We start from the raw sequence: 22,036 nt of genomic DNA, 5'->3' as shown, positions 1-22,036 counted from the left end.
GTGCGTGCCAGCCCTCCAGAGAAGCCCTGGGCCGGGCCTTGCAGGGGTGTTCCTAGCCTGCTGTAAAGATGGTTGAATGGGGTGTGTTAATTTCCCCCTTTTCGCACAGCTCTGCTTTCCCAGCTCTGGGACAATTAGCTGTGGGTGCACTAAAGGCCACTGTTCACAGCCAATATTGTGGCGTGTGCATGATGCTGCAGCAAATACTCCCCGTCACACTGGGACCCTTGGTTGGGCTCTGGGCTATGGCTCTGGCTCCAGGAAGGAGCGTCCCCAGGCTGCTGGGGAGATGGCTGCAAGGGTCGCAGTTTCTTTCCCCTTTTGGATCCCCTCTGCCCCCCTGGCCCCGAGACAAGCAGCAGCGGGTGTGGGAAGGGCTATCCTCCGTGCCAGACACTGAGGTGTTGGCACCGCCCGTTCCTGCCGTGCTTTACTGAGTGGTTCTCACTGCTGTATCCACAACCACTCCTGGTTTTTTTTTTAAAAAGAACTAGTCTGTCTCCAAACACCAACCCATTGTTTCCCCACACCGCAGCACGGCCGCCGGACTTTCAGCCAGCTCACTCACTCGTTTCAGAATGCAGGCTCTTGGTTTCAACAAATGCATGATCCCTGTGGGTTTAGAAGACCTTGTCCGGCTGGTGCATTGCTGGAACTGGTGTTCTGGATCACTTTCTGGCTTTTATTTAGTATTTTTCACAGAGGTGTTTTTTTGCCCTGTCTCACCTAGCCACCATTTTAGGTTCTCTCTCCTGAATCCTTCTTTATCAATAACTTTTATTAGCTCAACCACTTATTTGTTCTGCAGTTGTTTTTCTTGTTGATTTGTTCTATCCTTACAGATATCTTCTTATGAAAATGAAAATTTAATTATATTTTCTCTGAAATCCTTTATTAGACGGTGATCAGTGTAATTAAGGTAGAAGTTTCATTTTGAATGTATCTTTCCATATACATGTTGACCTATTATATAGGAAATATGTTTCCTGGAATTTATGTTTTGACTCCTTAGGTAGTACATGATACCAATGAGGCTTTGCTCCATTGGACAATAACTAAAGCAAATTCTTGTCTATTCTTATGGTGATATTCAGACTTGTTTATTCAGAAGCATAAATAGTACTCTGCTTTAAACTTCAGCTGGTTAAGCTGGTTGTTAGATTGTTGTTCTGTAAGGCTACAAACAATTTCTTTCTCCTTCCAGTAATTATGTGTCTTGCACATAGTAGTTGTTTAATCAGGCTCTGCTTAACTTATGTTTAGTGGAATGAAAAAGTCCAAAATGACAATGTTCTTTGGGGATGCATGCTTTTCATTTGTGAGTTTATTGAATACATTTTCCTTAACTTTATGCTTTTTGGTTCTAGGATAATTAAATATTGATATTTGTTATGATAAGTAATATTGCTCCTTTACTTAAACAGTTGTTTTAATTTAGTATAAAAATGGAAGACCCTCAAAAAATTGTTCTCATGCACTTTTCCAGTAGGGGGACAAAAAAACCCTGAAACCTTATATAAATGAATAAAATCATTCCAATACAGAGTGCCATCTGAAATTGAAGTAATTAAACTTAGGTAAAGATATTAGCACATAGTATTTGTGTCATAAATCCCTACCAAGTTGAATTTTATGGACTGGGATGTGTTATTGGTGTTGAGCTAACTTATCTGCATCTTAGACATTCGTGAAATTAAAGAGTGAAGGTACTTAGGCCTAAAAGAACTTTGAGAGTGGTGGGCAGAAATTATAAAACTCTATGTATTAAGGCTCTTTCCTCTCTATGGATTTTAGCTTATTATATTGGATATTTTGGGGAAACTATTTGCTTTATAATCTGTTTATGAAGTGTGTATACTCTTCATTGTTATGACTGTCACTTTCATGTTTACAAATCAATTGGCTATGTCAGCTTTATACCCTATTCAATTAAATCATCTTCCTTCTTTCTAAATAAGGTGTAACTAGAAACTGACAGTGTCTGGTGGGTTGCATTTGCATTATGGTGCAGTGAAAAATCTCAGGACTGGCTAATTATATTTTCATCCCACACTAGGTACTTATGGTCACTCTCTTTTCTCTTATTCTCACTTACTACCTTATAGTTAGTTGTGTACAAGGAGGTGAGTTTCTTGAAGGCAAGAGCCAAGTTTTACTCCTCTTATCCCAATGCCTAGCACAGGTCCTGACACAAAGTGGTTTCTCTGGTAATAGTTGTTATATAAAATAAATTACCATAATTGCGAAATAAATAACAGCTGATATTGTCATCATAATTCACCAAATGAGTGAACTGGTATATAGGGTAATACTAATATGTGGGATCCTCCTCAGCAAGTATATTAGTTTCTTATTGCTGCTGTAACAAAAAGCACAAACTTAGGGGCTAAAAAAACAATACAAATTTATTCTTTTATAGTTCTGGAGGTCAGAAGTCCAAAATCAGAATTATGGGACTAAAGTCAAGGTGTCAGGAGGGTTGGTTTGTTTTGTAAGCTCTGAGGGGAGAATCCTTTCTCTTGAGTTTTTCAGCTTCTTGAGTTGCCTGCATGCTTTGATTCATTAACCCTCCCCCACATCACTCTGGCTTCTTCCTTCTGTCATCACATCTTCTCCTCCTACTCTGATCTACTGCCTCCTCTTATATGGACCCTTGTGGTTACTTCAGGCTCACCTAGACAATCCAGGATAATCTCTGCATCTCAAATTCCTTAATCACATTCGCAAAATTCTTTTTGCCATTTAAGGTTGCATTCAGTTTCTGGAGATTAGGACGTGGACATCTCAGGAGGGTGGTGGTCATTATTCAGCCACCACAGGAAAGCTATGTAGTGACCTGAGGACCCAGGATCTGGAGACCCCATGGCAGACACCAGCAACCTGAGCATTGTGCTTCGCAGGCTACCTTTTCTTGATGAAAGTGGCCATTTTCCTCACAGAAACGACAACAACAAAAGTATGAGCTAACACACATTACCAGTGAGACCTGGATTACTCCATGCGATTCTCTGCATAAATTGAATTTCCAAATATTTGAGTGGATTTAGACCAAGAAATGACAACCCCAGTGGTATTAATGAAGTATGATAAGGAAAGAAGTCTATAACTATTGGTCATTTGTTGTTGTTTTGGTCTGCCTGGAGTGTTAAATCTAATTGTGATTTGGCTAAAGTGAATTTAAGATGGTTATGAGCCTTTTAGCACTGTGTGTGGAATTTTAGCAGGCTTGACTATTTCAGAATTATTCATGAAAAAACATCACACTCCACACTCTAAGACAAAAGGAGCAGAAATATTAAGCAAGTATACTTCAGAATTAGTGCTATCTTTAAAATCTGCCAACATCTTTAAGCAACGTTGCAAACCTATGAGGTAGGCTCTGAAGTTACTGACATTAACACCAGTAAAATTGTGAAGTAGGCATTAATAATCTTTAAAATAACATCAGGCATTTGTAGAGTAGCAGAGCTACTATTGTTTCCTTAGCTGTCTGTGCTTTGCTTTTAGGTTTGGCCAGGAGCCCCCTTCTGATTGACTTGCTTTTGAAGCAGTAGCTCCTTACTTAGGTTGTCAGACGCACTGATGAAGACTATTTTACAGTCCTTGAAAATAATGTCTACTGTGAAAATAGAGTTGCCATGAGCAAGAACATGTTGGTCCTTATTTCTAATGGAGATGCAGACAACTAAAGAGAGGGAATGAGAGAAGGAGGAGGTAATTTAAGTCCCCCCTCATAAGACCCTCTTAGAAGGATAGGGAAAGGGAGCAAAGATGACCAGAATTATAGAATCATGGAATTTTGGAGCTAGGAAGTAACTTAGCCTTGGATTAGTATAAGTATGCATAATAATAATAATAAAGTTGGTAGACTTTCAAACATTTCTGGAAATTAGAATCAATTAGATGGTAGATTTTCATCCTTAAGTATTTCTGAACAGTATACCTTGAACTCTGTAATGAATTTTGAAACAGTGTTCTATAAGGCTTTTAGTTACACTACATTGGGACAGTTTATAATATAGAAAAGTTCTGTCATATCTTTATTACAGGAAAGCCCAACCCTATTTCTTCAATTTGAACTTCACATATGAATTTTAGAATGGGCTAACTGATATTGACATCTAGGTCCAGGACCACTAAGAAGAATGCTGAAAGAAGAGGGGAGCATGGAACAGTGAACAAGGCACTAAGCCCAAGATCTTAAAAATGGTTTCCAAGTTTTCTAAGTCATTAGCTTCCTTCCACTAGCCCTTTCATATGTAGAAATTGAGTCACTAGCCCCTTCAGATGAGGAAATTGAGTCACAGGAAAACTAAAGGAATAAGCCACATTTCTTAGGCATACATCTTTGTGTTTTACTCTAACCCCCAATCCCCTCATTCTCTTTTTGTTACTTGCTCTGTTATGAATTAAAAATGATTGTTACCATGAATGGAGTTGGTCTTTCTTTACTCCTTCCCACCATTCATTTGACAGATCTCATTAAGAATTACAGTATCAAATTGAAGTCAAATGTCTAGCTTCTCCCTATTTATGTGTCCATTTTGAGATCTTATCTTACCTTGAGACCTAAGTTGTTATTTGGAATACAGGACTATGCATCATAGTGTTGGGTGGCATACCAGACATTTGTCAGGCTGCTTGAAAAGACCATAATGTTAAAAAATCTGTTGCATTATCTTCTTGTTGTAAGGCTAATTCTTAAGAAGGGACTGCATTTCATATATAGGATTCAAGTCTTCTGTGGTCTTTTTAGTGATTTTTCAAGGATTTTTATTGGCTTCTGTGTGGTCTGTAGTCAGGATTCCAAGAGTTCAAGGCTTGACTTTCATGTTGGGGAGTTACCTGTAATCTGAGCATGCCCAAGGAAAGTTTTTTTTTAAACATGAAAATATCTTTCAACTCTTTTCATTTAAATAAAGCAGTTGATGAAAATGGCAGCATGAATGAAGGACCTACATGGATGGAGGACTTGAAACAAGAAGCTTAGGCAAATACCCGCAGACACATCTCTGGTTGGTGCTTCACATCAAGGGGTGGACTGTTATGGATAAAGGTAAATTGATATTCTCCTCTTGACCCTAACACTCATGCTGTGCCTCATTTTCTGTCAAGGCAGCTGCTTGGTTGCTATACAGTTGAAGTCACTGCCAAAGATGAGCTCTGAGTGCTATGTCTAGGTAGTGGCAAAAAGACTCTTATCCTCCTCTGAAGGTGACATGCAGTTCTCCAATGAATTAGGCAACAGTCCTTGCAGAGGAAATAGAATGCCTTGGAAAAGCAGCAGAGTGGGTGTTGGACCTGGCTTAAGGGATAGTGAGAGCACAGGCTCCGCAGAGAAGAGAGACCTTGGAGAGCCAGGGTTATATAGGTGCATGGACACGACACTTGGCTTTGCTATCATCTCTTTGGACAGATCTAACATTGGGGCAGGAAAACAATTCTTTCCCATCTTGATCTCATTTTATTTTTACATATCTGCCTCTCTTCCTTAGGACGAGTTGTTCTCCTGTGTTAATTTAAGCAATACTGACTACACTGAGCATGATTCTTCATTCTAAAGCAAAATCTCAGATTGAAAAATGGCTCATTTGACTTTGGAAAATCCTTCTGTACCTGTCTCTGCTTAAATTTATATAATTTCTATGAAGTCTTTCAGTGTGAATCCTTTTTGGGCAGGATTAAAGACTTGTGGAAAAACACATGAAGTTGGCTCCACTTTTGCTTCCCCTGTTTGAGTGAGACACCCTTCTAACCCATGGAGTTGAAATTCATGATATGACATTAACTTTTCTAAAGAGGATAGAAAAGGGTGAGGCTAGTGGTATTTTTTTTTAATGCCAACTAACCACTCTGCAGCTGGACCAGGAAGCTTCCTGGCAGTACGACACTCCAGAGGAGAAATGTGGTCACTGATCAATAAAACCCCAATATGGGGAAAATAACAGGAGGCCAGTTGTAATATTAGGAGTGTTCTTTTTGGCTTCATTCTCATTTCTTCTAAGTGTGTGTGTTTGTGTGTGGCAGCTCTCTATTTAGTTTCTCACACAAAAGCTCAGTGGAGTAACTGTTTTCACTAATTGCTAATGGCCCAAATTGCTGGGGCTCACAAGGAGAGATTCTGGTGACAGATAATTAAGTATCTAAGTAGGTGAAAGAGTCAGGAAAGTAAAATGACATCTTCATCTCACCAGGTTCATTTTTTAAAACGTAATAGTTAAGTTTGTTTTCCTCCCTTTTGCTCTCATTCTTGTCAATTAGAAAAATCCAGAGAAATTGAAAAAGAAAATCCCACTCAACTCTAGACCTTCTTTCCCCTTGTCTCAATTCTTAAATAAAGAGGGTCCATAAATGATGATACTATGAACAACTGATTGTATGCTTTGGAAGATTGTATGTCATGTGAATATATATCAATAAAATTGCATTTAAAAAAAAAAGAGTGTACAGAAGCCACTAATAGATGAGTCCCTAGGACTCTTTCTCATGTCTTTCTCCAGCCTACTCTTAGTCAGTCTTTACTCAGGGGTTCTGTTTTTATTCTGGAATAAATGGTGCTTTTTTAGGTCACTTCTGTATGCTCTCAAGTGAAGTAACTGTGTACCCATGGTGGTGGGGAGAGGATATATTTCAGAACAGTGCAGGGGCACTCTCTTCAAACAATAAATGCAGTCCTCAAAAATTTTAAATAGTTAAATGACTTGGGGGGAAGGGGACTAAGGGAGTTTTAGATTTAAAGGGAATTCTGTGAATTTTATAAGTAAAATATTGAATCTTTTTTTGAAGCCAATGATCACATCCCAATTTATCCTGGGCAAATCTGGAATGCCACATGGAGGCCTGAATAACTGGAACACGCATTTGCTAAGCTCATGGAAAGCCAACACCTCCTACTCTGGCTAGAAAGGAAACTCCATGAAAGCAGAGTCCCTGCTGGTTTATGGACTGCTGATGCTCTAGAGGACATAGTATGTACTCACTAAATATTTGCTGAATAAATAGGAAGAATGAAAAGGTAAGGGGCTGATATTCTAAAATGATATCAGAAAAGATCCAGAACTCCTTATTAATGCTACTATTTGAAAGAGGCGTCTTTGGATTAAAACTAGAAAGAAGATGGTTTGGGGTCTCAACATAAGAGCTGAGTAATTATTTTACCCTAATGCGATTTATCAGGACAAATGGAATTCTTTTTACGTTTGCATAGGACACAAAACATTTCCTGCATGGAGAAGTGACTTGAAGTCAGCTCACTGGGGATGTTTGGTCACACATCCTGGTTGGTCTCCTTTCTCTGTGTTGGCACATGTTTGCAAATTCTTGCACAGGTCATGAACTGTCAACGTGCACGTTTGCAGCACTTCTTGTTCCATGCAATGACCTTCCCTTGTCAAAGCGCAAATGGGAACTGATGGGGGCGCTGAGAGGAGGTTCTCCCCATTAAATGAAAACTCGGTCTGGCTGTATCTCTTACAGAGAAGCTGGAACACAGGCTCCCATAACATGATTCCCTTGTTCAAGTTACACTCGGGAAAAACTAGAGCCACATGTTTGAGTGGCACCTTCTGAGTTCCTGTTTCCAGATTCAAACTGAGCTGACACGTGGTATACATGATTTAAACTCAGGAGCAAATTTCACTTAATCCACAGGGCATCTGAGTTACATGAGTGCAAAATGAGAAACAGACGTGACTGCAGGTGCTTTCTGCTCTGCTCTTGCATAACTAACTCAAAGGTGTCTTTGATTTCAATAAGGAATTTGGCAGACAGCTTGTTCATAAACCAGTTTAATTGCATTGGTTTTTGGTGAAAGGGCTTCTCTCTCCTCCCCTCTCACTCTCACCATACGCATTCAAACACACATAAAACCCCCATTAGAAGAGTAGAATGACGGTGTTAAAAATAAAATTTAAAGTTAAGGCCAACATCAGTAACCATAAATTTCCCGTCCTCTCTGTAAATGGCCATCAGTTTTCTTGCTTTGGATAGCCTGATTTTAATATAGGGAATAATTACTCGGTAGTCCAGAATGGTTCCTAATCTATTATGTAAACAAATAACTTTTAAGTGTATTAATGAATAAATATTTAACCAGTAAACCAAAGCAGCTTCAGAGAAGTCAATCAACCTGAACGGGAACATAACACATTTTTAAAAAATTGCCTAAATAAGGATTTGTTCAATAGACCATAACCATTCATGGTGCAAAGAAAGAGTATGCTACTTTTGTGCCTGGAAATGTTCTAGCAAAGTCCTCATTTCCTGGACCAAAGCTTGTGTGTGATTGATGCAAAGCTCTGCCCTATTGTTGCCTCACAAACTGGGACCTTCGGAGGGATTCTTTGGTGCTCTCAAGGATTAGCTTTTAGAAGGTGCTTAGTACATTTTAAATAATATTAATGCATAAGACTCAATTTAGGGTCTAGGTGGACTGAACTCCATTCATAGCAAGGTGGCACATTTTGGCCCTTCCTGCGGAGCTGGAGAAATCTGCCTCTTCTTTTTAGAAAAGGCCTGTCGATCTTGGGCAAGGCATCTTATGTCTCTGGCCTTCTGTTGCCTCATTTGCAAAATGCGGGGATGGTCTGGCTATAATTTAGGCTTAATTTTGTAAGAAGTTCAGGCTTTACCGTGCGCATTAGGAATTTTCAACAGATTAGTTCATACAATTTATATTTTCCATAGCCTAAAACTGCCAACCTTTCTGGAAATTGGCCCAATATTGTGAGCACTTTTCTGACTTTGTTACCCTGAACGAGGGCTGTCCAAATTTGGCCTCACAGGTTGTGTGTAGACTGTGAAGGGAATGGCAACCCCCACTCACCCCGAGTTATGCAATGTTGCGCCCCACGTTGAACATGCAATACATTTACTTTTCTTTCCTGCTAGTGTTGGTTTATTTTCACCTCCCATGTCTGCTGGAATTCCGCCAGCTTCTTTCTTCAGACTCCTTTTCAAAGAAACTCTTCCTCTGGTCCTCTTCCCAAGCCTTGATTAGAATTAAACTAACATCTAGTTTAAAAGGTAATCACTCTCACTCAGATGGGTTCTATTCTGAAAGCAAGATAGAAAAAAAAGCCAGAATTGGGGCACCAAGCTACTTTATTGCCCTCCTCTCTGGCGCTGTGCACGGATGGTAGGATAGACCAAAATAGGACATGTGTTTTTAGTGGCCTAGAGGATGGATAGCCTCTATATATTGTATGTTTCCCATATAGAAAGGGATCAGCAATAGATTGCTGTTTCTTGAAACTCTGCTTAGTGGTTTGGCTCATGAAACTTTTGCAGCTTGCCTTGTGGAGGAAGTTTGATCTTGAACTGGGGCTGATCCCACCCGAAGGGGGTCTCAGGCTTGGTGGCCTGGGGAAGGCCCAAGTGGAATGATTTATAGCTGATTGCTTCTCTGCTCACACACTCAGAAGACGCAAAGACACTACGATTTGCTCAAGCTGCTCCTCTCCCTTGTGGGGAGAAAAACTGGGCTCTTTAAAAAAACATTATTGCTTAAAAATAACAAGTAGGAGCTGAAGTGGGTAAAAACTAGCTCTTCCTTACCCAGAGTCAAATTAAAATTTAAAGCCTGGATTCTGGGCTTCGAGATGTTCTCACTAAGTTAGTGGAGTTTTCACCACCTGCTACTGATGAGAGTTATTTTTTGCCAAGTGTCCTCTCCTCTAGCACATGCTTCACTTTGCTGGCAGCACTTTCCAGCTTTAGGCACACAGGTCTAGAATATGCAGTGTGTAGGAAAAAAAGTCAATGTCCTTCTGCCTACCCAGACTTTTTTAACTCTAATGATGAGATTATTTGATATTAAAAGTTAGAACTGTCTTAACATGGAGCCCTTAAACTGAAGCGTCTCAGAACTAGCAGCCTAATTTCCAACAGTCCCATATCATCATAGCAATATTAGGGTAGAAATGTGGAGCCTGAAACGCCTTCAGCAACAGAATTCTGCCTAGTTAATCTCTTTTGATGCTTATATCTTGCTCTTAACTAATCTCTTAATAATAGTAGTACACTCCATAACCCCAACAATTATACCTTTTATTGAGAGCCTGCTTTTGTGCCAACCACTTAAGATACATTTTCACTAATCCCTGCACAGTCCTGTGGGATAGTGAGTATTATCATCCTTATTTTACAGAAGACATTGAATCTCAGAGATGGGAAGGTTTTTGCCCAAGATCATGCAGCTGTTGAGTGATGGGGTCAGGAGTCAAGGCCAAGTCAAGCCTGGCTCTGTCCTCCATGCTGTGCTGCCATTTCACCCTCAGTTCTGGTTACAAATGCAAGCCTTCCTGCATTCTCTTCCCATGTTCTCATTCCTCCTCAACTCTACTCCACTCTGCAGGCTCAGGCCAGTCTTGTGGGTGTACTATTGGCCTCTTCCAATTGTCCTGGGGAATCTTCCATCTTTCTACAAGGTCTCTTCCCTGCCTGGCCTTAACAGAAATACAGCTTTTACCTAATGATCCTACTTCCATCACACTCCTCTCCAGTGGAAGTTTCTCCTTCTTTCAACACCTTTTCCCTTGAATTCCAACCCAAAACTCAGAGTAAACAGAGGAAACCACCATATCCTGGTTATCCCTTCCTGCAAAACCTCTCTTTTGCAAGTTCCTCTTCCGCTTTTTTCCCCCTGAAACATAAATTTCCTAGTTTCCTTGCTCAACTCTCATGCTTTCTCTTTCTACACTCACTTCTAGGGTGCACAACTGTCCCAGCTTGCCTGAGACTGAGGGGTTTTCTGGGGCAATGAAACTACAGGGCTAAAATTGGGGTACTACTGGGCAAAATGGAGTGGTTGAGCACCTTAATTTGTCTCCCTCAAACAAAATGGGCTCTATCATTACTTCTAGGCACCTGACTCCCACGTCCATAGCTCAACATTCCCTGCTCCATACTCTCTCCTGACCTCCACTCCTATATTTCTATTTTATAGACATCTCCACTTGATCACTCCATCTTCACCTCAAACCCAGTGTGGCTGAGGCCAAACTCAGCAGTTCATCCTCTAAACCAGCTTCCCTACTGATTTCCCTCTTCCTGTGAATGAAGGTCTATCTTACTATCTTACTTCAGTATAAGTTTCCGAGGGCTCGCTCATTTCAGTGTCCCTGCAGGACCTGGATTTATGGGAGTCTTTGAAGAGTTGACATCTGAAGTTCAATCCTGTCTTGGGCCCTTTGTAGTTGCGTGAACTTGAGAAGGTTATTTCATTTTCTGGCCTGCAGTTTCCTCATCTACAAAATGGATGTAATGTGTCCATCTCATTACAAGATTTTTCAAGGCCTAAATGTGATAAATTATGTAGTATCTTTAGCACAGTGCTTCATATATAGTAGGGCCTCAATAAAGGCCCTTTATTTGCAGTAGCTACTCAAATTTTGAGGAATTGATGCTGTACTTCAATTCCTACCAGTTAGTGTCTCCACTGTATCACCTTTCTGCTGGCACTGCTCATCCTCTAATTCAGATTCTCATGACTTATTGCTTTGATGTGTTACAGCTGCCCCCTAATTTTTCTTCTTACCTTCTGTCTTTCTCTTTTACAATCCATCCCACACATTTCTGAAAAATTAATTTTGCCAAAGTATAGCTCTGATCATAGCACTTTTCCACTCTGGAACCTTTAATGATGTCAAAACTGTCCAGTGACACAAGCAAAATTGTGTGGTAATATTCTAACCTATATTTCCAAATGTATCTCTCCCGGCTGCCCAAGTGCACCTTCATTAGATTGAAGCTTATCCTAGAGACACAATGTCTGCCTGCCAACTCCTTTTTCTACAGAAACTGCCACACCCACAGCCCTTGCTGAAGAATGTGCACATGAGAACAGCTGGTTGGACCAGAGCCAGACCCCTGACTCAGGGGCTGCCAATTCATAAGATGTTTAGTGACCCAGAATGTTTGACCCAGCTCTAGAAGATGAACTGGTCCAATTAGATTTTAACTTGGAAATATCAACTAAAAAACCTCATTTCAAAAAAGTCATGAGATACTGTAAAGGCTGATGGGGATGTGGAAAACTGAAGCCATGTGTGCAGTGAAATATGGAGGAAGCAGAAATGATAAGCAAGCAGAGTAAGCACAACCTAGGACATGGGTGACCCTCAGTAAATATTCATTGAGGGAATGAATAAATGCTGTTGGCAAAGGCCAGGAAGAAGCAGATGTATGGAGTATGTATTTATGATATAATTGGGGGACCAGAAGAAAGAACCCCTAAAGGGAGCTCTCCAGTATCATTTTGCATTCCAGGACCCCTCGCTAGCTTTGATCCCTGTGGGGCCCAGCCTTACTATGGCTCCTGTTTGTGGAATTCAGAGTCATTTTACCTTGTCATTCTGTATTCTCACAAAAGTTCCCTTTATTTGAGCTAGCTTGAGTGGATCTCTGTTTCTAGTAAACCAAAGAGCAAGACTGGAACAGCTCTGGAATGGGAACTGAGAAGCACAGATTTGACTTCTAGTTTTGCTGCTATCTTTTAGCATCAGTCAGTCAACAAATATTTATCAAGTGTTTTCTCTGAAACTGGCACTTTTCAGGAGTGCTGAACAAGAAAGTCTTTCCTCTAAGTGTTTACATTCTTCAGGAGTGACAGACAATAATAACATGCAAAAATTTAAGGTACAGAACAGGTGCCAAGAAGAAGAGAGTAATGAGGTAGAGATGGACGGCCTGCTTTAGCCAGTGATTGACTCTCTGAGAAGAGACTTGAGTGTTGAGAAGGAAGGGATCATGAAAAATCTTGAGGAAGAGTATTCCAAGCAAAAGGAACTACCATGCAGAGACTAAACTAGGAATGAGCTGGTCTGTTCAAGGAATGAAGATGGCCAGTGTGGCAGGATTTAGGTGAAAAGGGAGGAGCAGAAGGAGATGAGGTGAGGGGGTTGGCAGGGTCAGATCTTATAGGTTCATAAAGACATGTTAAGGAATTTGGGTTTCATTATAAGTCTAAAAGGGTTTAAGCAGGTGTGTGAGATGATATGCTTATGCTTTAAAAAGATCATTCTGTTTACTACACAGTAGATCCACTGGAAAGGGAAAGAGTGGAAGGAGAGACATGAGTCCAGAGCTGTTAAAATAAAACAGACAAGAACAGCTTTGTCCACAGCACCACACAACAGCACAACCGGTCAGATGCCCACTCAACCCACCCCCACCCCAGGAACAACCACAGCCCCGCACAACACCACCCACACGGCGTTGCCGACTACCATGGCCCCTGGGCCCACCCTTGCACCACAGCCATTGTCGGCAAAGACTGGAATTTATCAGGTTCTAAAATGGAAGAAAGCTCTGTATAAAAGCAGAGATGGGGGTTGGGCTGATTCTTCAAGAGAAGGAGTTGGTTTTTTCACCTCTGAAATACTTCAATATTGACCCCAATGTGACCCAAGCCTCTGGGAACTGTGGTTTCCGAAAATCCAACCTTCTCTTGAATTTCCAAGGCAGCTTTGTGAATTTCACATTTACCAAGGATGAAAACTCTTATTATTTCAGTGAAATGGGAGCCTATTTGACTGTCTCAAATCCAGAGAAAATTTACCAAGGAATGAAAAGTGCTATGGTGATGTTTGAGACTATGGTTGGGCATTCCTTCAAATGTGTGAGCAAACAGAGCATCATGCTTTCAACCCACCTTCATCTGAAAACAAATAATATCCAACTTCAGGCCTTTGATTTTGTAGGAGACAACTTTGGAAATGTGGATGAGTGTTCATCTGACTACACAATTGTGCTTCCTGTGATTGGGGCCACTGTGCTGGGTCTCTGCGCTGTGGGTTTGATTGTTTATGGCCTCCACCTAAGGCATGAATCATCTGGATACCAGAGAATCTAATGGGTGCCCAGGGGAAAAGAAAACAATGGGGCTTAGAGAATTCCTTATTTCTAGCATGTAGAAGACTTCCCTCATACTGTTGGACCTTCCAACAATGTAAACCACAATCTTCCACAGAAACCAAATCATGTCTGATTTTTCAAGAAGCACTTCAATTTCTAATTTTTTTTTTGTTAATTTTATGAACAATTTAGTGAGCTGTTTAAGAGCATTTTCTAGTTTCCTTCATAATATTTTAACCTCTCAAAGGCAACATTTGAGATATGCTAACATAACTCTCATAATGTATGTAAAGTGACACATGCTGCCTGTGTGTGCATTGGGGATTTGTCTATAAAGCAGACTTTCAGGGCCTTTACTATCTATGTTTTATGTGGTATACATATGTCTGGTGATGTAATTACCTGCCTTTCCACTTTTTGATTTCTTAAAATCATCAAAAAGAGCAACATTATCACAGGTTGTCTTGGTTTTTGATGTGAAAACAAGAAGAAAAAATCAGCTAATCATTTTTATCTTGATGATTCCTGCTCCAAAATCATTAAAGACTAAGAATTTGGTGGCTACAGAAAAACAGATTTCAATCATATGCAAGAAACAATAATAATGGTTTCTTGTTTCTTGAACTCATTTGTATCAGATACTAGGCTAAGCAGTTTTCATATTCAAAGCACATTCTCTGACCACAATGGAATACAATTAGAAGTCAATAACCATCAGAGACTTAGAAAATTCAAAAATACCTGGAGGTTAAACAACACACTCCTAAACAAGCAGTGGGTTAAAGAAGAAATAGCAAGAGAAATTGCTAAATATATAGAGATAAATGAAAATGAAAACACAACATACCAAAACCTATGGGATGCAGCAAAAGCTGTACTGACAGGGAATTTTACAGCACTGAACACATATATTAAAAAGGAAGAAAGAGCCAAAATCAAAGAACTAATGGATTAACTGAAGAAGCTAGAAAATTAACAGCAAACCAATCCTAAACCAAGTAGAAGAAAAGAAATAACAAGGATTAAAGCAGAAATAAATGACATATGAACAAAAAAAAACAATAGAGAGGATAAATAACACTGAAAGTTGGTTCTTTGAGAAGATCTACAAGATTGACAAGCCCCTAGCTAGAATGACAAAATTGAAAAGAGAGAAGACCCGTATAAACAAAATAATGAATGAGAAAGGTGACATTACTGTGGATCCCGAAGAAATTTAAAAAATTGTAAGAGGATACTATGAACAACTGTATGCCAACAAACTGGATAATGTAGAGGAAATGGACAATTTCCTGGAAACATATGAACAACCTAGACTGACCAGAGAAGAAACAGAAGACCTCAATCAACCAATCACAAGTAGAGATCCAATCAGTCATCAAAAAGCTTCCCACAAATAAATGCCCAGGGCCAGATAACTTCACAGGGGGAATTCTACCAAACTTTCCAAAAAGAACTGACACCAGTCTTACTTAAACTCTGTCAAAACGTTGAAGAAAATGGAACACTACCTAACCCATTTTATGAAGCTAACATCAATGGAATACCAAAAGCAGGCAAAGATGCTACAAAAAGGGAAATCTACAGGCCTATCTTCCTAATGAATATAGATGCAAAAATTCTCAACAAAATACTTGCAAATCAAATCCAAAGACACATTAAAAAAATCATACACCATGACCAAGTGGGGTTCATTCCAGGCATGCAAGGATGGTTCAACATAAGAAAATCAATCAGTGTATTACAACACATTAACAAATCAAAATAGAAAAATCAAATGATCATCTCAATAGATGCTGAAAAAACATTCAACAAAATCCAGCATCCCTTTTTGATAAAAACAATACAAAAGGTAGGAATTGAAGGAAATTTCCTCAATATGATAAAAAGCATATACAAAAAACCTACAGCCAGCATAGTATTCAAGGTGAGAGACTGTAAGCCTTCTCTCTAAGATCAGGAACAAGACAAGGATGACTTCTGTCACCACTGTTATTCAACACTGTGCTGGAAGTGCTAGCCAGGGCAATCTGGGCAAGACAAAGAAATAAAAGGCATCCAAATTGGAAAGGAAGACGTAAAACTGTCATTGTTTGCAGATGATATGATTTTATATATGGAAAACCCCGAGAAATCGATAATACAGCTACTAGAGCTAATAAACAAATTTAGCAAAGTAGCGGGATACAAGATTAATGCACATAAGTCAGTAATGTTCTATATGCTAGAAATGAACAAACTGAAGAGACACTCAAGAAAAAGATACCATTTTCAATAGCAACTAAAAAAATCAAGTACCTAGGAATAAACTTAACCAAAGATGTAAGTTAAGAAAACTACATAACTACTAAAAGAAATAGAAGGGGACCTTAAAAGATGGAAAAATATTCCATGTACATGGATAGGAAGGCTAAATGTCATTAAGATGTCAATTCTACCCAAACTCATCTACAGATGCAATGCAATCCCAATCAAAATTCCAACAACCTTCTTTGCAGACTTGGAAAAGCTAGTAATCAAATTTATTTGGAAAGGGAAGATGCCTTGAATTGCTAAAGACACTCTAAAAAAAGAAAAATGAAGTGGGAGGACTTAGACTCCCCGACTTTGAAGCTTACTATAAAGCCACAGTTGTCAAAACAGCATGGTACTGGCACAAAGATAGACATGTTGATCAATGGAATCAAATTGAGAATTCAGAGGTAGACCCCCAGATCTACAGCCAACTGATTTTTGATATGACCCCCAAAACCACTGAACTGGGACATAACAGTCTTTTCAACGAATGGGGCTGGGAGAGTTGGATATCCATATCCAAAAGAATGAAAGAGGACCCCTACTTCATACCCTACACAAAAATTAACTCAAAGTGGATCAAAGATCTCAATATAAAAGAAAGTACCATAAAACTCCTAGAAGATAATGTAGGGAAACATCTTCAAGACCTTGTATTAGGCGGCCACTTCATATACTTTACACCCAAAGCACAAGCAACAAAAGAAAAAAATAGATAAATGGGAACTCTTCAAGCTCAGAAGTTTCTGTACCTCAAAGGAATTTGTCAAAAAGGTGAAGAGGCAGCCAACTCAATGGGAAAAAAATTTTTGGAAACCATGTATCTGACAAAAGACTGATATCTTGCATATATAAAGAAATCCTACAACTCAATGACAATAGTACAGACAGCCCAGTTATAAAATGGGCAAAAGATATGAAAAGACAGTTCTCTGAAGAGGAAATACAAATGGCCAAGAAACACATGAAAAAATGTTCAGCTTCATTAGCTATTAGAGAGATACAAATTAAGAACACAATGAGATACCATCTCACACCGATTAGAATGGCTGCCATTAAACAAACAGGAAACTACAAATGCTGGAGAGGAAGTGGAGAAATTGGAACTCTTATTCATTGTTGGTGGGACTGTATAATGGTTCAGTGACTCTGGAAGTCAGTCTGGCAATTCCTTAGAAAACTAGATATAGAGTTACCCTTCTATCCAGCGATTGCACTTCTCAGTATATACCTGGAAGATCTGAAAGCAGTGACACGAACAGATATCTGCACGCCAGTGTTCATAACAGCATTATTCACAATTGCCAAGAGATGGAAACAACCCAAATGTCCTTCAACAGATGAGTGGATAAATAAAATGTGGTATATACACACAATGGAATACTATGTGGCTGTAAGAAGGAATGATGTCATGAAACATGACAACATGGATGAACCTTGAAGACATAATGCTGAGCGAAATAAGCCAGGCACAAAAAGAGAAATATTATATGCTACCACTGATGTGAACATTGAAAAATGTAAAAGAAATGGTTTATAATGTAGAATGTAGGGGGACTAGTGATAGAGAGCAATTAAGGAAGGGGGAATGATAACCCAATAAGAACAGATAAGTTATCAAGGGTAAATTTAACGTTCTGGGAATGCCCAGGAATGACTATGGTCTGTTAATTTCTAATGGGTATGGTAGGAACAAGTTCACAGAAATGTTGCAATATTAGGTTATTTTCTTGGGGAAGAGTAGGAACATGTTGGAAGTAAAGTAGTTATTTTAGGTTAGTTGTCTTTTTCTTATTCCCGTGTTATGGTTTGTTTGAAATGTTTATTTTATTGTATGTTTAAAATTTTTTAATATAGTTGATTTAAAAAAAAGAGTTAATTAAAAAAATACTATAAAAAATATGCAGAGCCCCCTTGAGATAAAAAAATAAATAAATAAAAATAAAAATAAATAAATTAATAAATAAAACAGACAAGAGTTGGCTATAGTGTGTGAAGTAGAATCATAGTAATGGAGCTTATAGGAAAGGGTTGACTTGTTGATATGTTCTGAAAGTGGAGCTAGCACCATCAATGTTGACTTAGATTTGGAATATATGAGTAAGGGAAGAATAAAGGATCGTTGTGAGGTTTTGGACCTGAGCAGTCATTGACTAGGTGTAATTTGAGAAGACTCAAGGGAAGGGTACAGGATGGTGAGAGGCTTGGCATAGAAAATCAACATTCTGGAGAGGGGTCTGGGCTGCGAGTTATTAGTATGTGCATTGCATTTGAACTCATGGGACTGGATGAGATTTCTAGAGAGAAAATATGGGATTAAAAAAGAGGAAGGCCAAGGGCAGAATTCTTGGGCTGGTCACTTTGTTTTCCTAGGTTATAGTTCCCTCTTGAAATGAAGGATGTGGACTAGATCTCTAAGCTGCCCACTAGCCTTAATATTCTAAGATTTTATGATTGAAACAAGGACAAACATATATATCATCTCAATTTGAACTTGAAAGTATACATTGTCAGAGTCCACACATTCAACAATAGCTTTCCCTGGCAAAGCAGCAGCCTGCAATAAGGCCAATCATATTCCATCTGACTCTCACTTGGTTGTGAGAAGCCAATGATTATTATATTCTTTGTTCAGGAAGTGGCACTTCAAGAAAGGAATGACTTCACTTAACAAAAGTAACTGATTTTGTGCAGACATAGAAGAGGAAGCGGAAAATGCTAAGTGGCCAGGGTTGCAGCTATAAAGTGGAGACCCTTCCTAATCGTTAACCTGGAGGCTCTGTTGCCTAATTATCTGAAAATAATTTGTGCTTCATAAAAGGAATCTGCCTTGTATGAACAGGTCTTACTGGACTGACTAGAGCACCATTTGTTGATCTGATTCCAACCCCTTTCTGGCCTGGGTTAAACAAATGTCAAGGAATTAGCAGCCAATGAATTCCATCTCCAAGGAGTCTGTGATGAGGAGAGGAGTTGCTGACAGGATGCCTACTTGCTCACCTCTACACAGGGAAGCTCAAGCCCTGACTTCGCCTTCTGCTGTGACACAGGGAAAGTCACTTCAGTGGGCAAAGATTATAATTCGTGAGTTGGGGAGTGAGGTGGAGAGGAGCAATTAATCTTGGGACTTGTGTGAAAACTAATAACACCAGGCCTTGACTCTTTGCCATTACTCAAGGAGCTCAAAGCACTTAATAAACATGTAATAATTTATTCATGCCTCCAAATTTTTCTTGTAATACAACTCAGTGTTCTCTTCTTTCCTCCTACTTCTGTGGCTGTGGAAACATGCTGAATCACAGAGAGGTAAGTTACCTCCAAACCCACCACAAATTAGTTACCAGTTACAGCATATGAAAATTGCAGTGCAAGTGTTGCCATCCACCTTGCTCAATATTTCCTGATTTGGTGAAAATAGTCCCAGTTACCTAGGAGACTGGTATAACTTTGTAGATAGACTAAAAGCATTTAGTAGCTACAAAAAATGTTCAGTGGACAGCCTGATTTTTCCATCTTAGCTAAGACATACTTGAATGACTTACATGGCTAAGCTAGAGTCACATGGCAGCTGAGTTCATAGAGTTGGGGTGAATAGGCGAGGAAAATTAGAAGGCATTTTTCCGGGATCCACATACCCTGCATTGCAATGTGATTGCCCAGTGATTCTCTTAAAAAAAACCTGATACTCTATCCTAACCAATTGAGTCAGACTCTCTGAGGATTGGACCTGGGCATCTATATATGTTTTAAAAGCTCCCCAGGTGATTCTACTCAGCCACCAGGGCGGAAAACCACTGGTGGAGCAGAAAGGGCACAGATTCTCCATTTGTTTGCTCTAGACAAGTCAGTCAACTTCTCTGAACTTTGGTTTCCTCACAAATTGAAGACAGTGTTGCTTACCTCACGGAGTTGTTGGGAAGACCAAGTGAATGAAAGGAAACTAGGTACCTTAGGGCAGGTACCTAGAGTTTGCTCACAAAATGTTTAGGCCGCTGCTCTACTTTACCTTGGCTGTTGTAGAAACCATTTCTTTAGATTTTGTGACCCACATAAGGTTTGAAAATGAGATGATTGAAATGCACCTGTCAATCTCATTGTCAATTAAAAGACTGAGAAACAAAGGGACAATAATCTCTGCTTTGGGTTTAATTGAAGTTAGTAAAGCAAAATGAAGCAAAATGGGGTGGCAAGTATTGCCAAGAAGCCCAGGGCCTCAGCCTTCATAAGGGGTGCTTCTTTCATTTTTCATGGTTTGTGAGTGTCCCATTTACCAAGCAAAAGCCAGGATGAAAGATCAAAGCAGAAAAGAGGTGCTATCCATCAGCCAGCCAGGGCCAGTTAGATCCCTGCATACCAGTGTGGAGTGCGGTCTAGGGTGGGAGAAGGGGAAGTGACATCCCTCTGTTATAAGAAGGTAGGTCTTTTCCCAGTCACAGACCTCTGACCATGAATAAATACTATCTGGTAACCAGCCTGACTTTTCCTTTGCTGAATTTCATCCCTCTGCCTCTCAAGTTACCCTGGTGCTGGTTCTTTCCCTTCCAGCTCAGAGGAGACTTGGTGAGGAGCTCAGCAGCCTCTATTTTGTAACAATGCCCTAGATGGCTGGAAAATGAAGCAAAGCCAGTGAAATGGCTATCCACAAAACCAACTACTTTCCACTCAAAGGCACTTCCAGTCTTAGGCCTCAAACACTGGGAGGAAAGCCTAACTGCACACATAGAAATGTCTGTGTCCTGTGTAGATGAACAGGCTGTGTCAGGCTCCGAGTCCTCCTTAGCCGCATCCTGGATGAACAGTCAGTGGTATAGTGGGGGCTGGAATTACAGGCTCCTGCCCATCCTCCTTCACCATGCTGAGGGCCAGGGAGGAGACTGTGCCTCCAACTGGAGGGGAGCAACATGCAGGTAAAAGGGAAGGCTGCCTTAGGTTTTGCAAATGTCCCTGTATTCTACAGCTGATCCCAATGGATCTGCTATGGATGGTTCACCTCTCCCTACAACCAGGCCTCTAGGGAGAGTCTGATTCAGGGTGCAGGAGCCATGGCTTTGCCATGCTCTGACTTAGGGGCTACAGGGTGCCATGTGGGCTTTTCTTGCACCAAACTGGTCAAAGCTCAGCAGGAGAGAGTTACGGTCAAACTCTTTATGCTCTACTGCACATCATCGGTCCTGCCTTCTACCAAGCACAACACTGAAATAATTCATAATTCATTCATTCAGCATTTGTTGGGCATCCACTGTACACCTGGCATGTGGTGGGTGCTGAACGTCGATGGATGAGGAAGACGCAAGGCCTTCAAGGATCTCAGGGTTAGTAAGTGAGGTTGACAACTGAACAGACCATTAGAATACCATCTGATTAGACAAGAATTATGACAGTTAGAAACAGAACGTGTTGAAGCACAGGGGAGAGGCACCCAACCCAACGGGATTCAGAGTTTAACAGCAGGAGCCCTGGGTCAGGAAGGGGGAGAAGGCACACTTCTGAAGATTTTTCTGAGGTTGGTTAATAAATGCCCTGGGACAAGTGGTCCACCTCAGAGACCATCTACTCTGCTCATTGAGAGGGACCCAGGGAAAGCCTCAGGTGGGAACTGGGTTGTGGGGCTTGGGGACAACTGCTGCGTGGGGGACTGTTGTTCTCCATTCCCATCTCCCACCTTGAGGGGGAGGACTGGAGAAAAGGCAGGAGAGGGTTGCTCTCCTGAGGCTCATTACCACAAGCTGCCTTCCCAGGAATAAAGCCTGGAGACCATCCATCCCACTTTATTATTTGGAAGAAGTTACAAGTGCAGGGATGGTGGTGGAGGCTGCTTTCAGGATTATATATAGAGATCGACTCCTACATTCAAATGGAATCAAAAGCAGGTTTTCAGGTGGGTGGA

The 22,036-nt window shown here is 40.3% G+C and overlaps 1 protein-coding gene across 1 annotated transcript; it reads left to right on the top strand.

Moving 5' to 3' along the window:
- Nucleotides 1-2,862: 2,862 nt before the first annotated feature.
- LOC119508401 (lysosome-associated membrane glycoprotein 3-like) lies at nt 2,863-13,872 on the top strand. Its single transcript, XM_037802014.1, is given in 4 exon segments — nt 2,863-2,956; nt 10,710-10,730; nt 13,112-13,293; nt 13,295-13,872. Coding segments are annotated over 4 exon segments (855 nt in total). The 3' UTR covers nt 13,853-13,872.
- The last annotated feature ends 8,164 nt before the right edge of the window (nt 13,873-22,036 follow it).

This window comes from Choloepus didactylus, chromosome 13 (assembly GCF_015220235.1).
Source record: "Choloepus didactylus isolate mChoDid1 chromosome 13, mChoDid1.pri, whole genome shotgun sequence".
Lineage (NCBI taxonomy): Eukaryota > Metazoa > Chordata > Mammalia > Pilosa > Megalonychidae > Choloepus > Choloepus didactylus.
The sequence above is the reverse complement of the archived record's forward strand: the minus strand, read 5'-3'. Positions and strand labels throughout refer to the sequence as shown.